At 54.1% G+C, this 14,106-nt stretch overlaps 1 protein-coding gene across 10 annotated transcripts in view; it reads left to right on the top strand.

Annotated features, from left to right (window-relative positions):
• Positions 1–11,618, top strand: part of SCAPER (S-phase cyclin A associated protein in the ER) — a 163,910-nt gene extending 152,292 nt beyond the window's left edge. For all 10 annotated transcript variants that reach the window (XM_080651534.1, XM_080651538.1, XM_080651531.1 and 7 more), the window contains 3 exons: positions 5,246–5,437; positions 7,475–7,526; positions 9,747–11,618. In XM_080651534.1, the coding sequence (XP_080507660.1) occupies positions 5,246–5,437; positions 7,475–7,526; positions 9,747–9,841 (339 nt within the window). In that variant the 3' untranslated portion in view covers positions 9,842–11,618. The remainder of the gene's footprint in view (positions 1–5,245; positions 5,438–7,474; positions 7,527–9,746) is intronic.
• The last annotated feature ends 2,488 nt before the right edge of the window (positions 11,619–14,106 follow it).

Below are 14,106 nucleotides of genomic sequence, written 5' to 3'. Positions count from 1 at the left end.
CTGTGAGCTCTGCCCTCGGCTCCGTTTCCCTGGCACGTGAGCACAGCAGCCCCGCAGCACGCCGCCGCCGAGCCTCTGCACTTGGTTTCTGGGACTCCTCAGAGCTGTCAGAACACATGTCCTACCCCACCAGGTCCTGGCCGGCACCCGCTGTGGGCAGAGCTCCGTCCTGTGGGCGGGTGGTCCTGTGGGCAGGGCTGCCTGATCTGCCCAGCGAGTGGCCTTCATGGGGAGGCGGCTGGGAGGATGGAAACCCACCTTGGGCCTCACCCTGGGAGGGTCGCGGTCCTGCAGGCGTGTGGGAGCAGGTGCCACCAGAGAGGACACAGACAGCAGTGCCCGTCGCTGCACTGGCTTCTACGTTCTGGTCACAGACGCCCTCGTTGGTGCCTCATCTAAGCCCTGAAGCCTGCCCCTCCCCCCCCCCCACTTATAGAAAGGACCCTGAAGCTCCAGTTGGTTAGCTGCCTAACCGTCCCCTGGAGCCTGCAGGCGGGGTTGTGGCCGCCGAGGGGCGGCTGACACAGCTGTGTGAGGGCAGCCTCTCGGGTGAGACGTCCCTCTGGCCAGTGGAGGAGGAATCACAGCTGTGAGCACCCCCCTCCCCGTTCCGTGTTGAACATTAACCCCCGAGACCGCACTTGACGAGAGGGCTTTTAGGAGGTAACTAAGGTCCAGTGAGGCCATAGAGGTGGGTCCTGATGTGGCAGGTCCGGTGGCCTTGGAGAGAGGCCGGTCTGTCCACACGCTCTCGCGAGGAAAGGCCAGACGGGGGTCGGTCTGCACCCAGGAGGAGGCTCTCCCCGGAACCGGCCCTGCGGCCCCTCGACCTCAGACTCCCAGGCGCCAGGTTGGACGCCGCCCTGCAGGCAGGTCCGCGTTCCCTGCGTGAAGGGCAGTCCTCCGTGGCTCTCCTGGGGCCTCGTCCTTCCCTCTCGGATGCCTCAGGCCCCTGTGATTCTTGTCCTTCGTCTCCTGAGAGCGAAGTCATGGCCTTCTGTCCCCACAGACTTGACCCGAGACTCGGTCAGTGTCTGCTGACCTCACCTGACCCCTCGGAGCACCAGGCATCCTGCTCCTGGGGGAAGGCACACAGATTGGAGCCAGAGGCCGGGGCGGCCAGGGGCCAGCAGATGAGAGAACCAGCATGCGTGTCTACTCCACATTCCATCTCCTTTTTTTTAACCAGATTCCTCTTTAACGCCCGTGTTCGTGTCCCCCGGCCCTCTCTCCGCGAGGCCGCGGCACACTGCCAGCATGCAGCCTCCCAGTTCTCGAACCCCTGCCTCCAGAGAGAAGAGGGAGGGGTGTCTCTCCCCCTCTCCTCCCCTCTCTTTCCCGACCCCGTGATCCTAACAGAAGTGGTGAGGACCAGGGCGTTGGGCAAAAGACCCCCTTCTTCCGGGGGTCGTACCGACCGACCAGAGAAGGACCAAGAATGGACGGCGAAGGCAGGAAGCTCCGTCACGTTCCAGTAGTCGGGTAGTTTCTGCTCGCCGCCTCAAATTCAAGACACGGCATCTCCTTCTCAGTGACAGGGTCTGTTTCGAGATCCAGCACCGTGGTCCTGTCTGCTCTTTGTTTGGGCGCCAACAGGTATGTTCCCTTGGTGAACATGCGGCTGTTCAGCAGCGGTCCTCCAACTTCTTAAACGGGGGCCAGTTCCCTGTCCCTCAGACCGCTGGAGGGCCGGACTGTCGTTTAAAAAAAAACGATGAACAAATTCCTATGCGCACTGCGGGCCCGGGACGCGTCGGCTGCTAAGCAGGACAGGCAGCGGCCCCCGGCGGGCCGGATCCATGTCCTCGGCGGGCCGGATAAATGTCCTCGGCGGGCCGGATAAATGTCCTCGGCGGGCCGGATCCATTTCCTCGGCGGGCCGGATCCATGTCCTCGGCGGGCCGGATCCATGTCCTCGGCGGCCGCGTGTGGCCCGCGGGCCGCAGTTTGAGGACCCCTGACAGTGATTTCCAACCTTTCCCACCTCATGGCACACATACACTGACTGCTGAAGTTCTGCAGCACACCGAAAGATATATTAAATTTTGCCAATTTGAAAAAAAAAAGTATAATTTTGATTCATTCGCACCGGATGTCTATTGTCCTTTTTTTTTTTTTTTTTTTTTTTTTTTTTAATCTTAGGGAAAAGCGGTCAGGGCCCCTGCCCTGACATCCGGTATCGCATGTTGTAGAAACGCTGTGGCATACCAGTTGAAAATCGTTTGTATACGTCATTAAAAAGTTTACTTCTGAAGGAATTCTCCACCTCCAAACACAGAGCATTGGGGCAACTTGCCCAGGATCACACGACGAGTGAAGTGGACGACTTGGAGCGGCCGTTTCTCGGTGTGTGGGGCCGATCTTGGTCCCGGTCTGCCGTCCAGCCCTCCCGGCGACACAGAGCTCGCTGAGAGAAGGCCTCAGGGTTGGTGTTGGCCTGCGTGCCCGAGGGAGGGCAGTGGCCTGGCCAGGCTCAGGGTAGGGCCCACCTTGGTAAGCAGAGGCGCCAGGCCAGCCCCGTCGGGAATGCAGAGAGAGAGAGAGCAGCGTCTTATAAACAGAGCTCCCCTGACGGTGCACGTTCCTCTCCTTCAGCAACGCTTCATGCCGCCGATGCCTCTCCGTGGACGTTCTCCTGCCTTGGAACGCCTCGGCAGTCCCAGGGATGTGACCTCCTGTGGCCGGGGGGAGGGACTGGACAGAACCCAGCGGAGCGCCTCGCCCCGCAGCCTGTCCAAAGCCTCTCGGGCATCTCTCGCCCGGTGCCCCACGCCCTGAGCATCCGGGTCGGGTGCTGGCATCCCAGTCTTGTTCCTACCCGAGGGGGTGCTCAGCCCGGTCCCGCCAGCGGTGCAGCTTGCTGATGCCACAAGCCCGCCTGACTCACCCCGCGGTGGTCTGCCCGAGTCTCCGTGCTGCCCGTTAGCCCCGTCCCAGACCTCCAAACCCTGTCTGCCCACAATGTGTGACACGTGGTTCGAAGCCCAGTGCCGACCAGATGTCCCGCTCTGGCCCAGCCAAGCCGGGGTGCGGCTCCCACCGCTCTCGTGCACCCCAGCCTGTACCCAGGTGGTCTGTCCTAGGTGGTCTGTCCTAGGGGGTCTGTCCTAGGTGGTCTGTCCTAGGTGGTCTGTCCTAGGGGGTCTGTCCCAGGTGGTCTGTCCTAGGTGGTCTGTCTTAGGGGGTCTGTCCTAGGTGGCCTGTACCCAGGGGGTCTGTCCTAGGTGGTCTGTCCTAGGGGGTCTGTCCCAGGTGGTCTGTCCTAGGGGGTCTGTCCTAGGGGGTCTGTCCTAGGTGGTCTGTCCTAGGTGGTCTGTACCCAGGGGGTCTGTCCCAGGTGGTCTGTCCTAGGTGGCCTGTACCCAGGGGGTCTGTCCCAGGTGGTCTGTCCTAGGGGGTCTGTCCTAGGTGGTCTGTCCCAGGTGGTCTGTCCTAGGTGGTCTGTACCCAGGGGGTCTGTCCTAGGGGGTCTGTCCTAGGGGGTCTGTCCTAGGTGGTCTGTCCCAGGTGGTCTGTCCTAGGTGGCCTGTACCCAGGGGGTCTGTCCCAGGTGGTCTGTCCTAGGTGGCCTGTACCCAGGGGGTCTGTCCTAGGTGGCCCTGTGGGTAGAATCCTCGCCCCCAGGTAACTGCCTACACCGTCAAGAGGCTTAAAAGTCATGGCCGCCGGCAGGTCATCGCACGGCACTGTGTGACCTCTGTAAACGCCTTCCCTCCCCGGCCGCTCTGCCCTGTTCCTGGCGGGTCTGACAGGCCCCGAGGGCTCTGCCCACCTCAGCGAGGGGCAGGGGTCGAGGGGGAAGGGTCCCGCCGGGCACTCCTGTTCCGTGTGGTTTACCAAGCGCCCGGCGTGGCCGTCTTTGTCACTGTGCCTGTGCCAGCCAGGCCGGCCAGGGAGTGTCTGCTGACAGCACTTCATCAGGGAGGCGCCTTCCACAGAGAACGCTGGAGCGGGGAGACTGCGCGTAACGGGTCGTCATGAGCTCTAAGGTGGGGACCACGGGCTGTGCCACAGCTTGTACCTAATGACTAAATAAAGATGTGAGTGGATGCTTTATCAATAAAGCGGACGATAGGACACGCGTTTCCGAGCCCGTGTCGCAGATGGCAGCACACAGCCATGTGCCGAATGGTCACGCTGCGCGTCTTTAAAATTCCTGCTGGATTTGTAGGTATTAGCAAGCCCCTCTCAGCATTCTCTCAAGGTTTTTGATGTCGTTTTAGCTATTGAACTGAAATATGTGAACTATTGCTTTGTTGATTTTCTTCTTAAACCAGACTGCATTATCATCTGCGCGCGAGTTCCTAAAGCTTTGTTAGGGGCGCTTTGAAAACGTGTAAATCCCTGTAATTTATGTCTCTCCTGCCTCTTTCCCTCGGGTTGTAATCTGCACGCAGGCCTGTCTGGGTGTGTGCCTGTAAGATTGTGTTTTTCCAAGTACAGTGTACAGTCCCGACCTGGATTTCAGTGTCCCTAACCTTTTATCTGTGAGGACTGTCCAGTCAGGGTTACGTGAAACAGGTCTGATTTTGACATCTCTGAGTTTGTCACGAAGGCCCCGGAGTGGGTCAGGAGGGCTCCCCACCCGCCCGTTAATTGCACTGCCCGCTCCCGAGCACGTGCACAGCTGTAAGCCTCTCCCCCGTCACGACCACGGCCGCGTCCTCTAAACAGCTCCCCTCTCAGTCTCCGCGGCGCTGATGGACACAGACGAGGAGGACGGGTGGGAGGAGGGATCTTCGCCGCCTGGGCCAAAGCTGCTCGTTCCCCTACCCTCCCCTTTTCTTCCAGGGCTGTCGGCACGCGGAACAGATTTATCCGCATTCGCATGTGAGCCGGTCAGGGACTGCAGTGGGCAGGGCTGCCAGAGGCTGTCTGCTTGGGAGGGGAGCTGTGCGCAGGTTTAAGGCAAATGGCTGCTCTGTTTCGGGGTTGGGGGGGGGGGTGGGCTGGTGCGTGGTTACAGCTGCAGGTCCTGGCCCACGTCACAGGCCTCCACGGCCGCGGGACCTTCATCACGATTCTAGTAACTTCAGTGGCTGCAGAACTTCTGGAATCTTTCCCTGGAGTCAGGAGGTGAGGTTCCTGTCCGCTCCTTCCCAGTGTCCCTTAAGTTAAGGTCAGGTCAGGAGTCGGAGCCTCTCCTCCTCACACTCCTGTCGCTGTCCTGGTGGTTCTTCCCGACACTTGGCCGTGGAGAGGGCAGGGCCGGCCGGCGGCTGACCTGGTTGCTCCTCTGTCCCAGGTCATCGTGCAGTCCGGCCGCCACCCCACGGTGCTCCAGAAGCTGTGCCAGCTGCCCTTCCAGTACTTCAGCGACCCGCGGCTGGTCCGAGTGCTGTTCCCTTCGCTCATCGCCGCGTGTTACAACAACGGCCAGAACAAGGTCATCCTGGAGCAGGAGATGAGCTGCGTCCTGCTGGCCTCCTTCATCCAGGTACCTCCGTGCGCCTGGCCCGGCCGCTGTCGGAGAGGGCAGGCGCCGTGCACACGCCTTCTAGGGAGTTCACATACTTCGGTGCTTGGAAATCGTTCACAAAAGGTCGGGGAGGTAAAACGGGGTTGAGTGTTGTATAGTTTCTACGGGAGCATTTCAGGGAAAGGGGGGCATTTTTCCAAGTGCTGAACGGCACGGCCACACCGCGGAGGTGTTTTCCAAGGACGGCCAGGCCTCATTAAGGCTTTACCAGTTACGTTCACTTCACACTTCGTCTGGCTGTAAGGGACAGGTAATGATTGCTGGGGAAGATCAATTGGAACTTCAGTGTATTGGTAAATGTTTAAATAAATACTATGCATATATATACACACGTCTGTGTGTATAAAACCTGTTATATGGCCTTTAGAAAAAGCTTCACGTTTTAAGAACGGCCTCCTGTGTTTCTGACTGAGTTAGTCTGTAACCAGTGTGTAGCTAAGCAAAGCGGTGTTTTCACATCGACACCAACTCGGTCGCTGGCAGGACAAAAGCCAGGTTGGCTATTCTTTGCTACGTGTGAATAGCGAGCCTGTGGTTTTCCTGTCGTTGTAGACCATTATTTCCTGCAAACGCTCCATCTTACTTCGAATATAACACAACTGGGTCAATTACGTTTAGAAATCCTTTATTTTCAGTTTAGTTGTTTGGTTTGAGCCTGGGTTTCAGTTTCTGGAAAAGTGTTCAAAGATACTCAAATCGGAAGGTCAGGTACGAATTTTCATCAGGTGTCTTACGGTTAAATCAAAGTCTTAATGAAGTCTCCTGTAACCATCATAGCAAAAGTTAGGATTCTACATATATTCTTAGAACCTTGGGATTGAATGCAATAGGAACTACATTTAAGACCGTGATCTTAAACGCTGATGGTTCCTTCTTCCATTCGGTGCTCTGTGGTCCCTCCAGGTTACACCCTGCTCTAGGCACTGGCATCGCAGCAAGGAATGAAACATAAACACCCTGCCCCCACAGACTTTTCACTGAGGGGGGAGTCAACAGAAAACAGACACCTTGCCCGCTGGTGTTAATGCTGAGCAGGAAAGTAAGGCAGGAGAGGGGTAGGGGCTGCCAGGGACGTGGGGTGCAGAGTGTTTGGCCCGAACAGAGGGCCCTCAACCAAGACAGTGATAGTTGAGCAAAGAGCAAATTTTGTATCCGTCCCAACTTAATCCATTACATTTTCAACTGCTTGGGAAACAATTTGTAAAAATACAAATGATATCAGAATCTAAAGTAGTAAATATAAACATATTACTTGTTTTCATCTGATATTCATCTCCAACTAGTTCTAAATCTACTCTGCTCTATTACATTCAACACACATTCAAATGTAAGTGAATATAAATTTAACACATTTCACATATATTTTAACACAAATTCTGTAAATGCTACACAAATATCTTAGAATGCTTATTTGAGATAAAATGCTGGGCTTAAATCAAGTAATTTTTTTCTATAAATAATTGTGCTGAAGGGAACTAATATGTATTAGATTTTAGCTTATAAAATGGTTCTGCAGGGTCCCTGTGTTTTAGATCAATAATAATTACTAGAAAGTGATATTAAAGGTCGGAGCTGGTAGTTTCTGAAATTCTGTATGTTCTACATTTTCCACGTGAAAGTAAAATTAGCAGACTTTAAAATTTAGCTGAACACCCACAAGCTTTAATAGTTGTGTTTTAAAAACGTTAATAATCTGTTGAAGACAGGGAATGTGACCAAAGTGTTCAGCTGGTTAGAATAAAGTAAGATTGCCGTTTCCGTGGCGGCAGCAGCCTGGGCCTGTGATGGTGGAGCAGAAGCGAAGAGGCGTCACTGTCTGGTTTAAAAGGACGAGAACCTGGAGTGCACGGCACCCGTCTCTTCAGCTTTAATATTTGGGCTCCAAAATATTCGTGCAAAAATCGTCGTCTCTGAATTCAGCAGCTTCAAAGCCGCGCTCAGTGAGGTTCCCTGCTTGTAGTTTTGGTATAAAAACGCTTTTCTCATCTTGCACAGGACTTTGCACAGAACCACGGTCACGCAGACAACCAGTCTCACCAGCCCAGAGGTATGTCTCTTAAGACCAACGGTCATGTTGTTAGCTGAACGGACGTGTTTCTTACTTCATCTTCGGAACCTTGGAGAAATTATTTCTTACTTGGCCTAAAACATTTGAGATTCAGATACCAAGTGTATTTCAGTCACTAGAGAAAACAGTGTTGTCATCAGCATGAACGTACCAGAGCCCTGGCCAGTGTGGCTCCGTCGATGGGCACATCATCCCGTACGCCAGGTGGCTGGTTCAGTTCCCGTCAGGGCACGTACCCGGGCTGCAGTTTGATCCCCAGCGGGAGCACGTGCAGGGAGCAGCCAGTCACTGTTTCTCTCTCTCCCTCTTTTTTCCAATCTCTCTCAAACTCAAAAAAAAATAAAATAACTAAAAAAAAAACACAAGAATATACAGAGAAATCTATGGAAGTAAAAGAAATATCTTTGTGAAATGTATACTCACCTCATGCAAGATAAAATAAATGGTGAATAATGACTAAATTAGCAATACAGGAGACAATCAGATCATTAATATTGGCCTATGTTACTCACGTAAATACTGAAATCACATAGGTTTGGTCCCCTGTACATGTTCAGAACAAAATTATTAGTGATAGTAACCCACATTGAACCTAAATTCAAGTACTTGAATTTTTCTAATTGAAGTAAGAGACGTAAAGTTGTTCTCCATGGAGAAAAGGCCGTCAGATTACAAGGGTTTTTTCCCTATAGTTTTCCTGCTGAGGTGTTTCCTGAGATCACGCCAGAGACATGGAGTTTAAAGTCATCTTTACTTTTTAAAACGTTTTGCTACCTAGACAGTCACTGAGGGGTGCACGTTGCTCTGTGACTGTCGAGACAGCGTCTCTGATTGAGACCCTAATTCTCCCATCAGTGTGATCGTCTTTAAAGTGGCCAGTCAGGGCCCCTCGCAGCAGGACCCCCTTGGGCACCCACCAAGTAGTCCTTCCTGGGGGGCATCTTGGATTGTTACACACGCACACACACACGCACACACACACACACACACACACACACAGTGGGTGAGTGTTGAAAAGTACAAAGATGAAAATATAACCAAGCTTGTAACATTATCATGAAAAAGGTCATGTTTAGGGACTCGGGTACTCGGATGAGTAAACAGAGAGCTGGCCCCTTTAGAATAAAGTCAGCATTGCAGTTGGTACCGTTTGTCTAAGCCAGAGCTGCGAGTTCCCTTCTGCCCTGACTCGGTCACAGCTGAAGAGAGGAGAGCCGTGGAGGCTCCTGGGGGGAGTCAGCATCGTTGGTTACTGTTTCTCACGAGAGAACTTGGAGGTGTTTGAAGATGTGAAGATACCCACGGAAATCTGTGCCTGCCTTTGTACCTGGACAGCCGTTTCTCTGCCAGTGAGAAGGGCGGGCGCTCTCTCCCCTCCTCCCGGCTGAGGAGGAGTCACCATTGGCGAGGGCCTGGCCGGCAGAGTCCCAGGAGCTGCCTCTGTCTGCCCGGAGGGCTGAGGCCTGTGGAGTCCACCTTCTTTCTTCCCACGCTCTCCCACTCAGTGCGTTCAATCCGCACAACCAACCGTGAGCACACGAGAACCTCGGCACCCCACTGAGTTGTCCTGTGAGACCTGTTCCCTTTAGGGGAGCTTTCTGTTGTCCCCATAAACATGTCAGGTCATTGGAGTTGGTCGCCCAAGTGCACCCCTAAGTGTAAGCAGCCCTGGCAGCACACCCCTGCGCAGCGGAAGGTCCTGGTGCCGGGTGCTCGCTGCTCCCCGCTCCCCGCTCCCCGCTGTGCTTCCCCGCAGTCAGTGAAGCCCCTACGTCCCCTGCGGTTACATAGGTGACTGTCACGCAGAGTTGTATGTAAACTGAAAGTGTGTTTTCCACTAAATCGACGGTGTTAGAAAGCGTGTCAGGGTTACATACTAGTTACCCTTTCGAGTCCAATTTACGGGCAGATTAGGGTTGTCGCTCTGTTTTGTTATTATACTCACTTTACCCTATTTCCTGCTCTGGATCCGAGAGGAATTTTCACCATGTTTTACGTAGCGGTTAATGTCTAAATACATTAGAAGCATAAAACAGATTGTGACTCAAATATATTGTATATTTCATACTATAGGTAGATCGATTACCTTGTTTGCATAAATTGTGTCATGGTTTATCTGAAGTTTTATGTCTCCATTTTGTCAGATATCAAAATACTCAGAACTCTTTTACATTTAATTCTTTTCCATTTTTCTTTCAGGAAAATGCCTTGGATCCCAAGACTATCTTGAGCTGGCTAACAGATTTCCTCAGCAGGCCTGGGAGGAAGCTCGACAGTTTTTCTTAAAAAAATAAAAATAAAAAATGTTTTGGTTGGTTCTGTATTTGAGTACCCTCATTAATAATTTAAATTGTTCAAACAAACGTTCTAATTGTTCCTTAAGAAACTTTTTCACATGTTTATACTCTCCCCGTACTGTAGATATGGTATATACTTTGAACTATTTATAATGGCTGTAGATACTTCTACTTGCTAACTCTGTAAGTTGAGTTTATTTCATTTATGCACAATAGTTTGCATTTTGGTAACTTCCATCTTACATACTTTGCATTTGTAATATGGGTGAAATTAGGCACAAAATTAGCAAGTCTGTTTTCTTCTTGTAATAAAATAACTTATTCTGTTTGTAATGGTGGCTTTTCTTAAGACAATTCAAATTTGAAAGAAAAATGCTAACTCCAACTCTAAGACTTAATTAAAGTTAACCAGCTCTGAACTCCCCTCTTTAGGGACTGGGGTACATTCTAATTACATACATGTTCCGGGGCCATTGGGAGTGCATGGAGAGCGTGGATCATCCGCCACCTAACTTTCCTCAGACGGAGCACAGCCTCCCTCCCGGGCAGTGCGAACTGAATTGTTCTCCGGAATGGAGTCCAGATGCAGGAAGATGGGCCGCACGCACCCCGAACCCCGCAGGCGCTGACCTGGCTCCTGCCCTGGGGCTCGTGCACCTGAGGCGCGGCCGCGGCCGGGCGCTGAGTGACAGCGGTAATCGCTTCTGTCGGATAAGGATCGGACATTGCCAGCAACCAAGATCCGGTTGGAAAATTGTTCCGAATATGTATCAGATTCTAGACTCGGGGGTGGGCGCTGAGAAAGAGGTTTCTTCTCTCTTTTAGAGCAAACCCCCCTACGGACGTTCGGGCGGAAGTCCCCAAGCTGCCGCGTGCATGGTTTTTTACCGTTTTACAGAGAAGAAGTGGAGGCCCAGCTTCCAAACCAACCAAAAGGCGACCCCATCCCCGTGCCGCCGGACCGAGGGCCCCAGAGGGAAATGCTAGGGTTTGCTGCAAGTCGCCTTTCACTTCCGTGTGCTCATCTAGTCCGAATGAGTCACACGTAACGGAGACAGCCCGGTTACCCTCCCAGAAGCCGTGCACACCGACCGCATCAAGGAAATGGGATCCATGGCTTCCCTGCCCGCCCCGGAGCCACCAGAACCTTCCCCAGAGGGTGCTCCTCCCTCCCCCGGGCGCGGGGACCGACCGGCCTCCCGCTGAGCCTGGGCCCCAGCTCACCTCCCCGCCCCCCCTCCCTCCCAGGCAGCCGCAGACCCTCAGATCGCTTCTTCCGATCCCCCCCTCCCCAGCTCTGAGCCCTCTCTGGGTAACCTGTCCTCCACCACTCCCCTCTCCCAGCTCTCTCACCCCAACTCGGTTCTCCTGTCTTCCTACCGAACCACCCCCTAAACAGCCTGCCCCTCGCTCCCGCATTCCCGACCTGCCTGACCAGCAGGTGCCTCCTGCAGGCTGCGCTCACCTGGCGCCCGCCCTTCCTGGCACGACTGCCGAGGGGCCCCAACCTGCCTTTTCAATTGGGGCCCCCTCCCACCCAAGTCCTGGTGCCCCTTCCTCTCCCATCACCCGTCTGACTCCATTTGTCCGCATCTCCAGGCACAGCCTCTATCAACAAGGTGCTAGTCTGCAATGGCTTACACAGTCCTCATGACTGCGCGGAACCCCTGTATCTCCAAGCAAGTTTACCTTTACATCAATCAGACCCGCATTTAAAAGCCTCTAATCTTTCTTGCATCAGCTTAATAAACTCTGAATTTCCTGCTTTTATCACAGCTTGATTGCAACGTCTCTGCAAATAGTTTATTATTCATTCGTGGTGTCCTCCCCCCACCCTTGCGGGGACTTGCCTGCATGGGAAACGGCCAACGAAATGTGTGGCGAGCTATGCCCCTCCCCCATGGAGCAGGAGCAGATCCTTGTTTTCTTGAGAACAACTTTAGACAGTGTCTCACTTTAACCCAGTGTTTGCAGCTCTGAAAAATTCAAGCTAGTCCATATTTTAACTTGAAAGGCTGATTTCTGTCCCACAATCCATTAAATATTAACGTTTGTTGGGAATACTGGCTCAGGGGCTCTGATTTCTCAGAAGTATGCCGTCCTTCAATACGTATTAAAGTTTCTGGTGTAATAGCCATACACTTTTCCAACTCTGGGAATCCCTTTCCTGCCTGAATTTCAGAGAGCTATCCAAATTATTAGATAAATACTCTGGCAATGTCTCATTCTAACGTGAACCTAGTTAAGTAACTAACTCCCACTTTGCACCTATGGCCTCTTAACTGACTTTTTTGCTACACAACTGGGTAAGAGTTGAGTAAACATAAAATACAACACTTGTAATTGTTACAGGCAATTTAATTTACAAGAAAATCCCTACTGTATTACAGGAGATGTTTAAAGATGACCTGGGAACCATGAAAACATATTTATTAATGTAACTAACGAGCGGTAGATATGACACCTCACCAGGGACCTTTGTAATAAAGCCTCCAAGTTAAACGCGTTCCCTGGAACCCACGTGGGAAAGGATGTGCCTGGGGGAGAAGAGCCGCTGTTTGATACAGTAACAGGCAGATGCCGGCAACCTGATACAGTAACCACTTCCTTCATTTCCCAACATTCAAAGCAAACAGGCGCACATGAATATCAAAAGCAGGCATTAGATTGTTTGATTATAGTTGATATAAGGGAAGAATTGGCTGCAACTGGATGTTTCCACACTGCCGTTTGTCAAAAGCAAAAATTCGGAGCTAATGAACCGCCGTTAATGAAATTCTTTATTCAAAAACCTGTTTCCTTTTTTCAAAATGACAAAAGCCGGTATTCTGGATAAATCAGACGCTTTCTAAAAAGTAAGATTCAAGTTGGAAGTGTAGCCACCTATTCAATGGCCAGCCACCAGGTAAAAGAAATGCGTACATTTCTGTTGGGGAGGGAACGGCCCGAGTTCAGGGAGCGAAGCCTCCAAGAATCGCCCCGATTAAGGAGGAGGTAGAGCGGGTCCTCTTACCCCGCGTCTCCCCCCGCCTCTGCGAGTTTGCGGCGCCGCTTCCCAAGCCCTCTCTCCTTCCTGTGCCAGCCCCACCTTGGCTCTCGGGAGGCAGCAGAAATGTGGCTCCATGTCCACACCTCCTCCCACTTTCAGTAATTGCCGGCCAGTCCTCCAGCTTCCTCGCGGGCAGGGGGACGCACCTCCAGCTTCCTCGCGGGGAGGAGGACGCGGGGGGGACGGAGTGCTCCCAGCTCCGCGGGCAACCCACAGCGGCCTCCGGCCCTCCAGCAGCCCCCGCCCTTCAGCAGAGGCACCCACTCCTGTCCCGCGACCACAGGGCCCCTCAGTTCTCCTCGCCAGACTCTGCCTGAGCCGAGAGGGCGGCCATGCCCCACGCAGGGGCGCTGCCGCCGTTCGAACCCACCCTGGGCCGGAAGGGTCTGTGGTGGGTCGTTTCCCTCGAGGGACAGGGAACGGGCACCCAGAGGTTCCTCGAGGGCAGCGGGTGGGCTGGCGGTCGGCAGCCCGCGTCCCCCGGCGCGGCCGCCAAAGGGTTAACGATCCGAGGGTAAAACCTGAGCCTGCGTTTTGTGTGCTCGCCCGGGGCTGCTGGAGATTCGGTATCTCTCGCTTATTTCCTGCGACCTCCAAAGCCAGTTTTCAAGAAAACAAGGGGCAGGGTTTGAAATGTCACACCGAGTGACCCGGGCCATCCCCGCCCCTGCATTCGGGTCTGGAAAGAAAATAAACCGAGGACACGCCAGACTGGTTCTGGGGGACTCGCGGCGGCGGGCCCCGGCTCCCGCGCTGTATCGCTTGCAGGTGATGCCGGCGCAGATAAGGGGCCGCCGAGCGCCCGTCCTCCGTCTAGACGGGAATTAATAACCGGCGGGACCCGCAGCGCCCGGCCCGCGGGGGCCCAGGCAGACGGGAGGGCCCCGGGGCGCCAGCCCACGAGGGGCTGCGGGAACCTCAGGCCCGAGCCCGCCCCACGCCGGCCGCCCGAGTCGCAGCTTCCCGCGCAAACGGGGCCGCCCCTCCCGCCGCCGGCCGGGGAGGGGGCGCGCCGCTCCCCGGCCCGCCTCGCGCGCCCGCGCACTCGGACCCCATCGGTCGCAGCCCCGCCCCGCGCGGCGTCCAATCCCCGCCCGGCCGGCCTGGCGCGGACACGCGGGGCGGCGGCGCACGAGGCGCGGGCGCGAGGCCCCGACCCCGCGGCGCCCGCACACACGGGAGCAGCTTCGCGTCCGGTTATTATTTTTTTTTT

The sequence above is a fragment of the Plecotus auritus genome, assembly GCF_963455305.1.
Source record: "Plecotus auritus genome assembly, chromosome: 15".
NCBI classification, from domain to species: Eukaryota; Metazoa; Chordata; class Mammalia; order Chiroptera; family Vespertilionidae; genus Plecotus; species Plecotus auritus.
Note: the sequence above shows the minus strand (reverse complement) of the source record. Positions and strands in the feature narration are given on the sequence as shown.